This window comes from Dermacentor silvarum, chromosome 1 (genome assembly GCF_013339745.2).
Source record: "Dermacentor silvarum isolate Dsil-2018 chromosome 1, BIME_Dsil_1.4, whole genome shotgun sequence".
NCBI lineage: Eukaryota > Metazoa > Arthropoda > Arachnida > Ixodida > Ixodidae > Dermacentor > Dermacentor silvarum.
In genome coordinates, this window is record NC_051154.1 from 238,238,041 (window position 1) to 238,252,590 (window position 14,550).

At 39.2% G+C, this 14,550-nt stretch overlaps 1 protein-coding gene across 7 annotated transcripts in view; it reads right to left on the bottom strand.

Annotated features, from left to right (window-relative positions):
* LOC119436970 (dynamin) overlaps positions 1 to 14,550 on the bottom strand; it is a 156,799-nt gene that overhangs the window by 105,879 nt on the left and 36,370 nt on the right. For 4 of the 7 annotated variants that reach the window (XR_007464797.1, XR_007464796.1, XM_049660141.1 and 1 more), the window contains 2 exons: positions 1,480 to 1,593; positions 39 to 149 (listed from right to left, as the gene is read on the bottom strand). Coding sequence is in view for 5 of the 7 variants with exons in the window: in XM_049660141.1 (XP_049516098.1) it covers positions 39 to 149; positions 1,480 to 1,593 (225 nt within the window). In the remaining 2 variants the exon portion in view is untranslated. The remainder of the gene's footprint in view (positions 1 to 38; positions 150 to 1,479; positions 1,594 to 14,550) is intronic. The other 3 variants (XM_049660138.1, XM_049660139.1, XM_049660142.1) reach the window with 1 other exon arrangement.

A 14,550-nucleotide genomic window follows, 5' to 3' on the forward strand; every position in this document is an offset into this window, starting at 1 on the left:
GAATGCAAAAACAGTCACAGGAAGGTAAAGAAAAGGTACCTTTGGTCAGGGTTGAAAAGTGCAAATGTGTTTCTTCGAGACATGAAACCAGCTTCAATGTCCTTAATTTTTAGACCATCCAGAGGGAGCATGTATTTCTTGTCCTTCTCCTAAAATATTGGAAAATGTGAAAAATGAATAGACAAGTATGAATATAATTTTGGCCTGTAAATCGGTCACCACCGTGCTACTCAACCAGTATTTTAACAAACCAGAGAGTATTACAAAACAATACAATGTCACATACATTACCACAAATGCCTATGAAAGCTGGACTTCAAGAAACTAAAATAAAACATAACTACAAAAGAGTTGAATGTATTCTATATAATGAAAAACCAAAGTTTCAACAAAGCTCAAAAACCAGTGAACAAAGGATTGTTCTAAAGGGCGCACTGGCACAATATATGTTGACAGAAAAAAAAAAAAAAAAAAAAAAAAAAAACACGGCAAGCACCATAAAACTCATGTGTTATATTAGGATGTCTGTTGCACTAGCCAGTTGGTTTATGCAAATGTCTAACCAGTTGGGTATCGGCAATGCAATGTCTGAAATCTTTCTGCATCAACAATACTGTTAAATCAATTCGAATATCAGAGATTCAGTTCATGCCAAAAGTTCTAGATTTTGAAATCCATTATGTATAGTCATTGCTATATATGGCAGGCTGCTACATCTTGAACAGCAGCTAAACAAGCTCCTATTTCATTGTGCTCAAAAAACATACTCCCTCTTCCTCCTATTCTTTTTCAGCTAGCAGTGCAGCCAGTGTTTTAACATGTGCTTCAGTGAACAGCACACATTTTCTTTCATTAATAGATCCAAATTTTAAATCCAAACATCAAGAGTAAGCTGTCTAGAAACTGCAATATTTATTAGTTACTATTCTCCATGGTGACAAATGAGACTGGAAACCCTCAAGACTAAATATGCAGAACACATGTTCTGCACATGTGCACATGCTCTGCTGGGCAAAGTTGAGCCATTTTCTTTCCGAAAAACATTGGAACAGCCACGCCTTTTCGAATGTAGCACCAAAATTTTTCTTTTCCCATGCCTGGCATCAACATGGAGTGTAGCTTCTTTCGAAATCCTAACAAATTGAAAAAGCACAACCTTCTTTGCTTGGCTGTCTTCATGACAATAGCTTCATTTCTAGAGTGGGTTTGCTTTACAATGTGTAAATACCTGCGAGCAATACTCAAAACCAAAAAGACTAAAAATACTGAGAAAGTAGAAACACCAGTAGCTAGCATGCCTGTATAAGTGATTTACTTAGAAATACGTGCCATGAATGTTCAATTAGATGGAAACTCTAAAATGTAACAACAAAGCTAATACTTTTTCACTAACCTAAACAAGCCAAGAATTTCACCATTTGCTTAACAGTACTTGAGGTAAATTAACTTAAATTAGAATGAACAGACAGATCTGCTTGCCTCTTCGTCCTTGTACCACGAGATAGACTCCGATGTGAGCACAAACCAGTAGTCTCTAGAGCCACCCTTCATGATGCCCAAGTTGTGGATGCACATCCACCCCTTGCGAATCACCTGAAACAAATGCATGACAAATGACTTAAGAAAACCTTACTGTCCCCTTTAACTTGTTGGACCATAAGCAACATAACAACAACAACCCACCCAGTTTATTTTTTACAATGGGGCTAAAGGGACCCAGAAACACTAAAAGAAATTTGTTCAAATAAAATTAAGCCCTACAAAATCAGTAATCTGTGTAGTAAGCTAGCGAATAAAATTTACAAAAGTGTACTCACTCGTCAGGAATATTATGTTCCTACTCTACAAAAAAGAAATTGACTACAGAAAGATGAATCCTTAAGAACTTGAGTTATGTCTGTTAAATACAAAAGCACACAAATTAACCTGAGCACTACGTGACAAAATGCAACACTACCACAAAAGTTAGCCCAAGACTGCTACTACAGTCAAATCTCAATAATTTGTACTCAAAGAGGTTTGAAAATTTGTTGGAATTCAATGAAGTTCCAATTAAAGGAAGCTCCCTGAATGGAGGACTTACCCACAGCGCCGCGTTAGGCGGCACATGTGCACTGAGCTAACACACCAAAAATGTAAATTCACGGTAGCGTGGAGCATGCTGCCATGAAGCCACACTTCAGGGCAAAATTATCACTCCTGTGAAACTGCACCTCAAGGCAAAATTTGCATATAACCCGTAACCCAAGTTTACTGCTAAATTAAAAAATTTTGATGTGGGTTATACGTGCCAAAATACGGTACTCGCAACGGAAGGTGGAAGCAGCAGCCAGTGCACAGTCTAACTGTCGGGTTGGAAGTGCCGCCTCACGAGTTGCAAGTTCTGCTGAGACCATAGTCAGCGGTGCGGTATGTTCGAATTAACCTTCGCAAACGCTTAGGCATTTGAATTACCGGGCATTATTGCACATTGAAATACACATCATTTTGACAGGACCATAGTGTCAGGTCGAATAAGCCAGAAGTTTGAATTAAGCGGGTTCGAATTAACGAGATTCCATACATTATATATATATATATATAGGGTGTTTCAGCGAACACTTTCAAAATTTATTTAAGGTTGCCTGTGGCAGATAGCCCAATTCTAGTTAATGAGCTGGTCTACTCGAAGAGGCGGGCATTACTTGCACAAGAAATTGAAATGCATTATTGAATAATTACCAATAATTCACTAATTAGGTTTTTGACTAATTATCTGATGGCCCATATTGCAATTTACAAATTGTAGCCGGGGAGTTCGCAAGGCGGATCCACTTGGAATTAATTCTCAGGATGACACCAGTTTCGAGATATAAATTCCCGAACTTTGCGGAGAAATGCATTGACGTTCCAGTTAATTTTGTGCTTGAATGCATAAAGCGACGTTTTGTTAAGATACGAACTGGAACGCCAATGCATTTCTCTGCAAAGTTCGATAATTAATATCTCGAAACTGGTGTCATCCCGAGACTTCGTTCCAATTGGATCCGCCTTGCGAACTCCACGGCTACAATTTGTAAATTGCAATATGGGCCATCAGGTAATTAGTTTAAAAACCTAATTAGTGAATTATTGGTAATTATTCAATTGTGCATTTCAATTTCTTGTGCAAGTAATGTCTGCCTCTTCGAGTAGACCAGCCCATGAACGAAAATTGTTATCTGGTACAGGCAACCTTTAAGAATTTATGAAAGTGTTTGCTGAAACACCCTGTGTGTGTGTGTGTGTGTATATATATATATATATATATATATATATATAATTTTTTTTTCCCCAGTCAGCCAATGTCTTATTTTCATACACCCAGCAGCTACTAAGGCACAGGCTTCTAAGTACAAAAGGGGCAGTTTCTGAACTTCAGCTGCAACCAGGTACAACAGCAGCACTGTTTTGAAGATTACGCCTAGATGTACTGTTAGTGCCAAAAATTTGCAAGATGTGCAAGTGTAAGCAGAAATGCAACACTGTGCTGTGAATAGCTAAGTGCCTGCTGTGAAGACAAGCACTAGCACATGCACGTGATGCGGTGCTTGGAGGCATTCCTGTCCATCCTGCTAAAAATGACAGGCTGCTTATCCCACAAAAACTGGTGAAAGGTGCTGCTTTGCTCATCTTGATCACACTCATTTATCTCGAGGGCTGCAAGTAGAAGAGGTGAACTGTGCAGCGAACATCACCATACAAAACTTGACACACTGTGCTAAGTTCTTTTCCCTCCTCTTTAGTGGAGCACATTCTTGTTGGTCTACGCTATTAAATTGCTGCACCAATGCAGAAAGGCAACAGTTCCATGTAATATTCATGCACAGTGCCCTACGGTTCACCTTTCGTAAGGCACATCGCACAGCCAGAATGAACGAAGAAGGCATTAAGAAATGACAACTAAAGCCAACAAGAAGATAATTCATTGTAACTAGTACACATCTTAAACAACAATACATGAATTCTCACAAAAATTTCTTCAAGTGCAAATCATTTTAGGTAGTAAAAGAACAGCCACTGCGGTCGCTCAGTGGTTTCGACATTCAGCTCCTGAGCACAACATTGCAAGATAAGTTCCAAGCACAGTGGCCTCACTCCTATGAAAGCAGGATGCAAAAATGTTGCATATACAGATATCTCAAACTCCAGTGCCTTCTACTAAGGTATCCTTAATAATAGCACATGGGTTCAGGTTGGTGACGATTCATAATTGCTTGTGGGAAAAAAAAAAAAAAAAAAACTGGATGACAAACATCACCAAATAGGCCTCTGAAGCACACAACTACCTAGTGGTTAGGTCATAGCCATTGTCCAGCAACAGCTACACTGCTGATAAAGCTGTGTACTAACTGCATATCAGATGTCTTCAATTTGGCTGCACTTTTTGCACTATTTCAGGAAGCACAACACTTTCGTCCTCTCATTAACAGTGCAGCACATGCCACCAGCACCACACTCATTGATTTGAAGTTGTGCAGGAGTCAGTTCAGCACTAACTCAGGTTTATTTTGTATCTGCTACTTTGGAAGTGAAGGCATCATACAAGCTCTCAGTAGTGAATGACATAACAATGTTTGGTGACAATCAATCTAGTAGGCATAAGGAGGTGAGTTGCAAATTTGTTGGCTGAATGGTTGTCAGAATGCAATGTGGCTTTGTAACGCGCTATATTAAATATTTTTTCGTTCAAACGAATTTTTCATGCAACACATTTCCCTACAAAAAAGTGTGTTCCTACTCGATTTGCATGGGTCGCAAGGCGCGAAGGTGCAGCACCACACTTGCATGTAACTCATGCAGCACCACGCAGGCATTTTCAAGAACTGGTTCAGAAAGAGCGGCCAAGACGAAGAGACATCCGATTTCCATTACTCCTCTCATGTCCTCACTGGGCCTGAACTGCACGACTTAAAGATCACTTCAACTTCTTCATACCATGATAAGGTCAGCGTGTATGAACTTAAGCATGTACCAGGTAGGCTTTCCAGCTCAAATTGGAATATTTAAATAGGTTCAAGGAGTTAAATAATTTGTGTGCAGAAAACCTCTTGAATAGTTTCTACTTGGAACAATACCACTGAGGTGCTATTTCAAGGCACTTATACTGCTGCCTACTGTAATTGAAAACAGATGGCAACAAGGCAGACAGCATAAGAATGCTCACGATACAAAAACAGCACGGAATTTGGCAATTTCACACAAGTTTCAATAGAAAACCCATGCTGCGAAGGCACGTGATCAAGACAAGCATGGTGGCAGCACCATTTGCCATTTATGGGGGATAAGCAGCACATGTGTATTGAGCCCTAAAGGGATCCCTGCAAGCACAGCAAGAATGCACCACTGTTGGCTTTTAACACAGGCTCCCAGCAGCAGGATGCCACAACAATATGATTCAGCTGACATTTGCACAAAGTACAACCTTTTGAAAAACAGCACTTCGTACGCAACTGCACATTTGTTTTGCAGTTACAATAGGACTTAGGATCTAGACACTGGATAGAAAAAGAGAAAGCGAAATAGTGTGCATTTCAATTTGCAACAGGCCGTAACACTAAAAAAAAAAAGAAAAAAAAAAAGAAAAAAAAAGGCCTTCAAATTATGTGGAAGCAGTTCAACGCAGCGCAGCCTTAAAGCCACGGCAGTATTTGCTGATATACCAGTTTACAGTGTGCTTGAGAGTGTGTGGAACTCAGTTCAGAAGTAAATTTCTTGGAAAGACAGGCAGTGTGTCTTGAAGATTGACACCAGTAACAGAATCTTGCCTCTAAAAGGACAGCCATATCTGAACAGTACAGACCACCCATGGAGGCTCTGATTAATGTAGATTAGACATATGAGTTAACTGGCAGTGCATATGTCATGTTACAAAAATGCATGCAAAATCTCACAGCAAAGGCAACACTTCAGAGATATTTGCTAAATCAATAACCAATGTCATTTGTATAATTCACACATGAGAGATGTAAAATTGGCTTGAATCTTTGAAAGTTATTAGGCGCATTTAAAGCATGGGCACTTTTTGAGAATCCTGAATGTGATTGAAGCAAAAGGAAGGTTGAATTAATGTGAAATTTATCTTAGGCAACTGTGTATGTTGTTTTACAAAATACTGCTTACAAGGCTGCGGCAACACTAAATACTTATGGTCCAGTAGCAAACACCCAGCTTTTGTGTTTACACCCTTACGTTTTTTTAAAAATAATAATATGCAAATGTCAACCGCACAGCATGTGAGCAGCGCTTTCAAAAGGCAAGATTGGAAACTGTATGCGGCAAAGCAATTTCTAGTTCAAATGCCATCTGCTACGCTGTTTGCTCAGGGATTTCACGCCCCCTGCTTTTGTTATCTGTGAAGCCCTATCGTGCACTGTCATAAATAGCCAGGCCACACAGCTACACTTATTTGCAATCATCGTTTCTGCTTCTTTATGACAATACCTCGTACATTCTCATAAATTACCTTTATTTTTTTTTTTTCATTTTTATTCCCTGGCATATGCATGGCTTCCAGTACTACAAAAAATAAAATAAAGCGCATTGCAGATGAAACATCTTAATCTGGACCTATTCTTGCAGCAGCTTTTCGCAACCAGGGCTGGGCACATAACCCTGGCAGGGCATGTGCCCTCCTGATGCGCTAGCGTAGCAGACAATGCTTGCAATGGAGAGTGCTTTGTGCACTTGGGCATACTGTTGCAGATCTCACCGCTTTTTGCGGTCATAAGGCGCTGATATTACATGGGGTTAATGCTTGCACACAATTAAAAAATTGCAAGGGTGTGCATTAAAGAAGCACTGAAACACTTTTTCAACATTATTATTAAGCAAGCAACCACTCTACTCTCCCAACCACCAGAATTCTTTATTTCTGGGAAGTCACCATATTGCATGAAAAAAATCTCCAGTGGGTGTATTTTGTTTCAAGCTTGGTTAACTGAAAGCATTTAATCAATTAGTTCACTGCATGGATTTATATTTATGACATGTAAACAAAGGACAGAGTACTAATTTTGCATTATGCCATTGTTTTTTCATCTCAGGTTAGCAACATTGTTGAGCTGAGAGGATTCACTGCAATGGGAAAAGGTTATACACCAGCCTGAATTTGCAAAGTTGATATCGACACTGCACAGAAGGTAGTGCTTACAAAGTAATTACGTTATTTCCCTTTGCTAGCACTTTGGCCTCAAGGTTGTTATCACTAGGCTCTTTGAGCACGCTGCCAGCAAAATCACCAGCGGCATGGATATAGTAAAGCTACAAAGGCTAATTATTTAAACACAAGAACCATTTCAAACCAGTCTACCCACACTGTAAAGAGGACACTTCGCCGATTACAATTTAGTTTTTCAACTGGTTAAAAATATAATTGCAATTAAGGCATTAATCACAAGGTTATTCAATTGAACACCCAGCTTTAATGAAATGTGTTGCTATGTTATTCTGCCACTTTTTATCTTATGCAATGTTCAAAGAAAATTTAATATGAAGTCTCTCTGGTCAGTTTATCTCGACCACAGCAGAAGTGCATGCATCTGACCAGATTAAATGCACCAAGAAACTTGACTCAACAAGCCAGCAAGCCTTGCAAGTCTACGCAGCATCACTTGTAAAAAATTTTTACCTGCCCAAGACATAACAAGCATCTACAATATTACATTCTCAGCTAATATAACTAGTACAGTTTTCTAGACTCAATGTAGAGAAGTTTAACCCTTTCAGTGTCACTGGCGTATGGTACGTTACCACATTTCTGCCCCAACATGTCACTGACGTACCCCGTACGTTTTCTACTCTCTCCAGTCGAATGTGCACAGCAACACACATGTTGGCAAGCTCCGAGGTAGTTCCGCCATTTGCTGTATATTTCTAGAGGCATATTTTCTCATCTTTCTGGGTTTTCTCAGTCTATTTTTGTTAGTGCGCTGCAGAACGCACCCCTTCGTAGGTGTGGTTGCCCTGTGCAGAGCGCGCATTAACTCTCGAACTTTGCTCTCTACCAAAATGATTCTCCATTCAAATATTCATGCCTAAGGCAAGGCTACCACTATGAGTATTTCTGCCATCTGTCGTACGTTTAGAGAAAGCTTTTTTTCTTTACCCCAACACGACAGTGCTATCACGGAAGCCTCAGAACAAAACTAGGTAAGAGACAGAAAATGAATACGAGGTCCATACTAAGAGTGCATTTGCCATTATCAGTGTCATATTTTCTCATCTGTATAACCAAAAATAAACTGTTGACACTGAGTGTGTGTCACTTCCGAAAAGAAAAAAAAAAAAAAAAACACTGAAAGGTTTAATGACAATGCCTTTACATTTTGCCTCTTAATTTCAAGAGGATGCACTTTTGAAAAATCAAATGTGATGGAGAGCATGACTGAATGTGCAAATTTACATCTAGGAACTTTGTAAAGCCAGGTGTCATTCCTCACTAATGGTCCTACAATCGCTTTGGTCCCCCTAACACTGTGGGAAACCTGAGCACCATTTATGCATGAAAAGTAAAAGTTCTTGAAGTATGTTTTAAAATAGCCTTGAAAAACCTTTTGATCAAGCCAAATACGTCTGCCCAGTTGCAAGAGAACGACATCACGAACAAATGAGCCAAAGAGTAATCCTGTACACGCCCTGTACACACATCAACAGACCTACAATTTCATTCAAAAGGCAGCCTGCCCTCCCTTCCCTTCAATATTTTGAAATCCTCACCACCTTTTGTGCTTACTGTTCAGGTACACTAAACCCAACGGCTATTTGCCAGATTTACATCTGGTAAAAGAAAGAACGTCATCAGCAATGTTATTTTTGTTCGAGCGATGCTTTTTGCATGTGGTTGAATGAAACACTGGCAAAAATTAAGGATGTGGCATCTTGCCTACCACATTTAGCAACAGCAATCGTGTTTTATTCAAAATCGGCCAATGCAGAAAGGCTTTATAAAACAAAGCAATCATCGTGTGGTGGAATCTGTTGACAAGGTCAATACTAATGTGCCAATACCAAAGGGTGTGATCAGGGTGGAACACTAGCACAGTGTCCAATACACTAGGACAGGAAGGCAGCATAGGCATGGCAGAAGCAACATTTTATTACTAATGACTTGGCTAACACACTATGCATTCTAAGCCTTTCAGCTAGAAAAGACAGCAATGCAATGCCTTTTAATAATATATTTCACATCTTTCTAAGGTGTTCCATGGTCCCTTTAAGGGGGCCAGCAACACAAGTTTTGAAATGCATTTTGCGTTAAAGGAAATCACTTTCCAAAGCTCCCCTTGCATTAAGCATTTAGTTGCACAGGGTTCGAGTGGAATAAAAGATTGCCCTTCAACTACTCCATTATGCTCCAGCTCCTCGAATTCCATGCACGCTGAAGGCTACAGCAGAGTGTGGTGTTGCACATAGTGCTCTGTTCACTACGTCACCATGATGTGGTGCTTTTATATTGTTTTTCACTAATAACATCACTTTCACTACGTCCAGTTTTGACACTGACAACCTTTCCAAACTAGAAGATTCTCGCTAGTGTTACATTTGAGTCACTACTAGAGGTATTTTGCAAACATCTGCTCCTGCATGTAGCACCAATGCAGAGCCAGCACAAGTTTTCCCTATCTGACAGTAGCTCTAATATACAGGGCGTATTTTTTTTCTACCATACAGATTTTTACAAAAAGTAATGAGCAAAGCAAAAGTGTTGTTTTTGCAGACGAGTTCCTAGGCGAGGTGCACATACTTTGCTGCTATTAATGTGAGCTTCAGAAGACCAATTAAAAAAATTCATTAATTAAGAGAGAGAGAGAGAAACGTGGTGGGAAAGGCAGGGAGGTTAACCCGAAAAGATTCTGGTGCCTTGGGGGCAGTTGTCTACATCACAAATTTGGAAGCAGTGACATTTTTATGCAGGTCCATCGTTTAAAAATTTTGAAAACACCCGATTCAAGATTTTCATAGGGGCGATTTTCAAAATGTTTAATAAAAGATTTTGAATATCGCCCCTATGAAAATCTCGAATCAGGTGCGGTTTTCAAAATTTTTAAACAATGGGTCTGCATTAAAAAGTCACTGCCTCCAAATTTGCCATTTAGACAACTGTCTCTAAGGTACTAATGAAGAAGTTAATAAATTCTTGTTAATTAGTAGTCTGAAGCTCACATTATTAGCAGCATGTCTGCTTGGCCTAGGAACTTGTCTGCAAAAATGCCACGTTCGCTGCGCTTATAGTTTTTCTATAAAAAATCTGCATTGTTTAAAAAAAAACCCTGTATAGTGTAGCAAGTAAAGGAAGGAGCTTTTTGTAAAACAGGCTGCAGCATTGAGATGCCATGTTTCAGGGCTGATCAAGGATCATATGTCATGCATCTGCCAAGGGGATAACTGTGTTTATTTACACAAACATAATGTAAGAGCATGTACGTAGTGGAATGCATGCATCAACAAGCACCAAAGACACACAACTTGCTTGAAATGTCATCCCATTTCCGTGCAGGCCAAGAACAAAAGTAATGTGGCATTCGTGCTAATGACATAATGAACAACTGAGCCAAAGAGTAATCCTGTATGCGCATTATCCGTGTCCTAGAGCGACACACTTTAAATAACCAACACTGAAGCATCCTTTAGACAGCTACAGATTCTTAGATACACAAGCACAACTGTTCACTATAGCACACAAAAGCAATTTAGGCAAGTTGTTCAATGAAACTAGCAATGAAATGATATTGCACTACAAAGTGAGAACATAACTTGAGCAGATGGCAGTTAACGAAAATCCAAAGTACAAAACCGAAATTGTTCTTGTCGATTAAATAACTTTGTAATTCTTGTGAAGTAAACCGATATAAGTGATAGCATCGCTGACAACCTCCTCACTTTTACCAAAGGAATGATCTTTTTCCAATGTTTTCAGATACCTGGTCAATAGTCGCAGTGTCCCTAATGTGTCATCAGGACCCGCTGAAGAAATGAGAGTATTTGAAGAAGTCACAAGAAAGCATGAGCTATCTTTAGAGAAATATTGCACATTCCCTGCTGCATGCAAGCAAGTAATACTATTTGGCTCAAAATTGTTAACAGTAGCATTTTCTCCCATACTATTTATCTTATTCCAAGTAATATTTGGCTCAAAAGTGTTAACAGCATTGTCTTGCAGCTGGTATAGTTTATTCAAGAAGTGTCACACGGCCCCACTAAAGAAATTATTTCCAGTTCTGACAAGGGAATCTTGAAAATGCAGCTAAATATCAAGAATGACCATAGCACTGCTATTCTAAAATGCTACAACAGGAAGTGCACACAGTTGCACAAAAAATAACTGCTTGTTCCCTTCCTAAAAGCTGTTCCACACACTCCCATGCACGCTGCAGCTGCCAATGTTAATGTAACAAGCTCCTAAGAATAAATGAAACAATGATACAAAAACATGGAACAACACCACTACATTTTTTTTAACTACTTAAGAGACAGGACAGGAGACAGGAGAGGCATGTAGATCCCAAATGCTGTGTCCGCTCAAGGTAATCAAAGTTGTACTTTCTAGGCTAGCATGTATGAACCAGCCAGTCCAGCAGCATGCAATGTAGCCTTTGGTTAACCCTTTATGTGCCTTGCAACGGAAGTGACTAGCACTGTGACATGAAGCTTGTAACACAACTCTAAAACCATGTCACTTTTCACTTAACAAGTGACAGTCAACTTCCATAAAAATTACGAACATGCTTTCAACACATAGTTTTGCACAAAAATCCAGTCTTCACTAATGGAAGCTTTATTTTTGACAAGTAATAAGTATGCTGCAGCAATTTTTCGCTGTAAAGTTCCTGTCAAAATATTCCTTCGTCCGGTCATCTGTGCAAGATGGACCCGATAAAATACCATATATGCTCAAGCTAGGGAACAAAAATGCGGCCCTAGACTTTTGATTATCATTCTTACGCACGACTTTAGCACATGATACGACACAGGTTTTGCCAAACAGCTGCATGCATGCTGAAAATATTGGTGTAGGAGCCAAGTGGTGAGCGTACTGCAACCACCATTTTGCCACCTGGCCGCCTGTGCATTTGCAGCCTTGACACACATACTGCTTTAACACATGCATATGGCACCTGTTCAGCAGACTAAAGCACAGGCCACTGAGACTTGGCATGCATGTATGTCAACAGCCCTGCTCTCAGCTCTCCTATATCACAGGTTATCATGGCCTTGGCCGAAAGATAATGGGTAAACACATTTGATAACACTGCTCAGGCAAGTACTGTCTCTGCCCAAATATGCTTATATTCTTGGCACAGTAAGGTCAAATGGGGTTTCTGAAAATAATTTAATTACCCTTGCAGTGGCATATATGGTATGCTACAATCAAAATGCATCAATTTTTCCTTGACTGCAATTCTTTCAGTCAACTACTTCTGACTCACGGCAGCAATAAACAGGGCACTTAGCAATAAAATAAAACAAACTGAAAATCATTCACACGAGCTTGGCATAGCTTTGAAAGGAAAAAAATGTGCATCTTCTAGAAAACTGTAGTCCCCTGCTATTTATGCACAATTAATTGCAACATATTTGCACCTATAACTAGTCCAAAATGGGTCAACTAAAATTTAAGTGCAGCAATAAATCTAATTTCCATGCAGATCCATTACGATAACCATTATTTTTCACAACGTTTCACAGTGATCCAATATAGTATTACTAATGCCAGCAACGTTTGAGCCACAGAAACCATACATGGCCAAAGGCTCAAAGTTATAAAGGTACCATGGGTACAAGGAAACGTCTATGTCACAAGAGTAAAATATATATATATATATATATATATATATATATATATATATTAATCTATAAATTTTAAGGTACCATGAAAGAAAGTTTCTGCCATTTTTAACTTAAGGTTACGTTAACCCCTTCAGTCACGAATTATGATTTCTGCATTTTATGACGAGTCACCATAATTACAGAGTGATTAAGTATCTAATTATTGTGCACTCAGTAATGATATGTTTCTTCATAAAAAAGAATTTAATGACTAGCGCAAATTACTTGCACAAGTTAATTATTGGTTTCAAGCATTACTAGAAAGAAATGAATTATTTTGCGATTGCTACCAAAACATCCTACATCCCACCTCCCAGTGCCTTATCCAAAGCGGTTTTCCGTAACGATAGATTTCCCTCGGAAGTAAAATGAAGGTACTTGTACGCTGAACGTTCAATTTACCCCAAGTTTAATTATTGTGGTCTATTCCTTGCCACAGCTGTAAAGAAATGGCAAAAGTAAGTAGAGTCCACAAATGTGTCCACCGTGACTGAAGGGGTTTAACTTTTATTTTCTATACCCTGGACAGAGTAACAATTGGCAAGATGCTTTACAAGCTAACCAACCAGCTTCACAATTTCAGTAAGCACCTAAAGGGTTAAGTCCCATTTGCATGAGCAGACAACTGACTAAAATGTTACTGGTATGCAAACATAAATGGTCTTAGCACTACTGCATTTGACACAGGAAGTGCACGTCTCTTACGCACAAGCGTGCGCATGCGCGCGCACACACACACACACACACACACACACACCACTGCTTCGCACAGATAAAAAATGTCATGGACTGGCTCCACACTGCTTATTTGTTTTAGCCAATTAAGATCAATAGATAATAGTTAATTAACATACTATTGTTAATTATGCAAATAACTGCACAAATTACTATATCTAGAAGCTGCCAATCTGGACACTCGAATGGTCACAATAATGTCATTGCAATTTATGCTGACCTGGTTTTAAATATCGAGTGCAGCTAAAAAAACACCCTATATATATGATTGGTGCTTTCACTAGATAACAACATAAGAACAAACATACAGGCCTCACAGGAAAGCCTCAGCTGAACTATTTTGTCCTGCAATGGTGATTTCATTGCTCTGTCAACATTTAAAAATTAGGATAAAATAAAATTCCAAAAAGAAGAAGAAGAAAAAAAAGCTGCATATGCCACTTATAAGACTGGGAAAATTGAAAGTTGAAAAGAAAAATGGTAAATCAACTAAATTGACAATATGTATCGAGTAAAGCTCATGTGCTTTCTGAAATTACTGTACCCAAAAATGGCAAGTGCACATTTTTAAAGACTTTTTCAAGCACTTAAATTGTGTGCTTCCTGCAGTTCCCCTAGAAGTAGTAGCAGTTGGGGTTTTCTGGCACAGCAGCACCTTAGGCCATAATGCGCCGCACAGTTTCCCTAGTGTCAGTTTCACTCACAAAATAAGCGAGGATGCATCAACGACTAAAGAGATCAAAGATGTGCAACAATCAATGGCCAATGACCGCACGGCCGCCAGCACTCTTGCAACATGCAACCAGATATTCACAACACGACTTGCTCCCAAGCTGCTCCCCTGGGAGCGCAGTAATAAGCAGGGATGTTAAGACACTCTGCAATGAAATTTTGTACCATGTAAAAAACATGGTTCCAGATAGCTTTGATATATAACGCCTTCCATGCAAAATTTAACATTTGAAATAC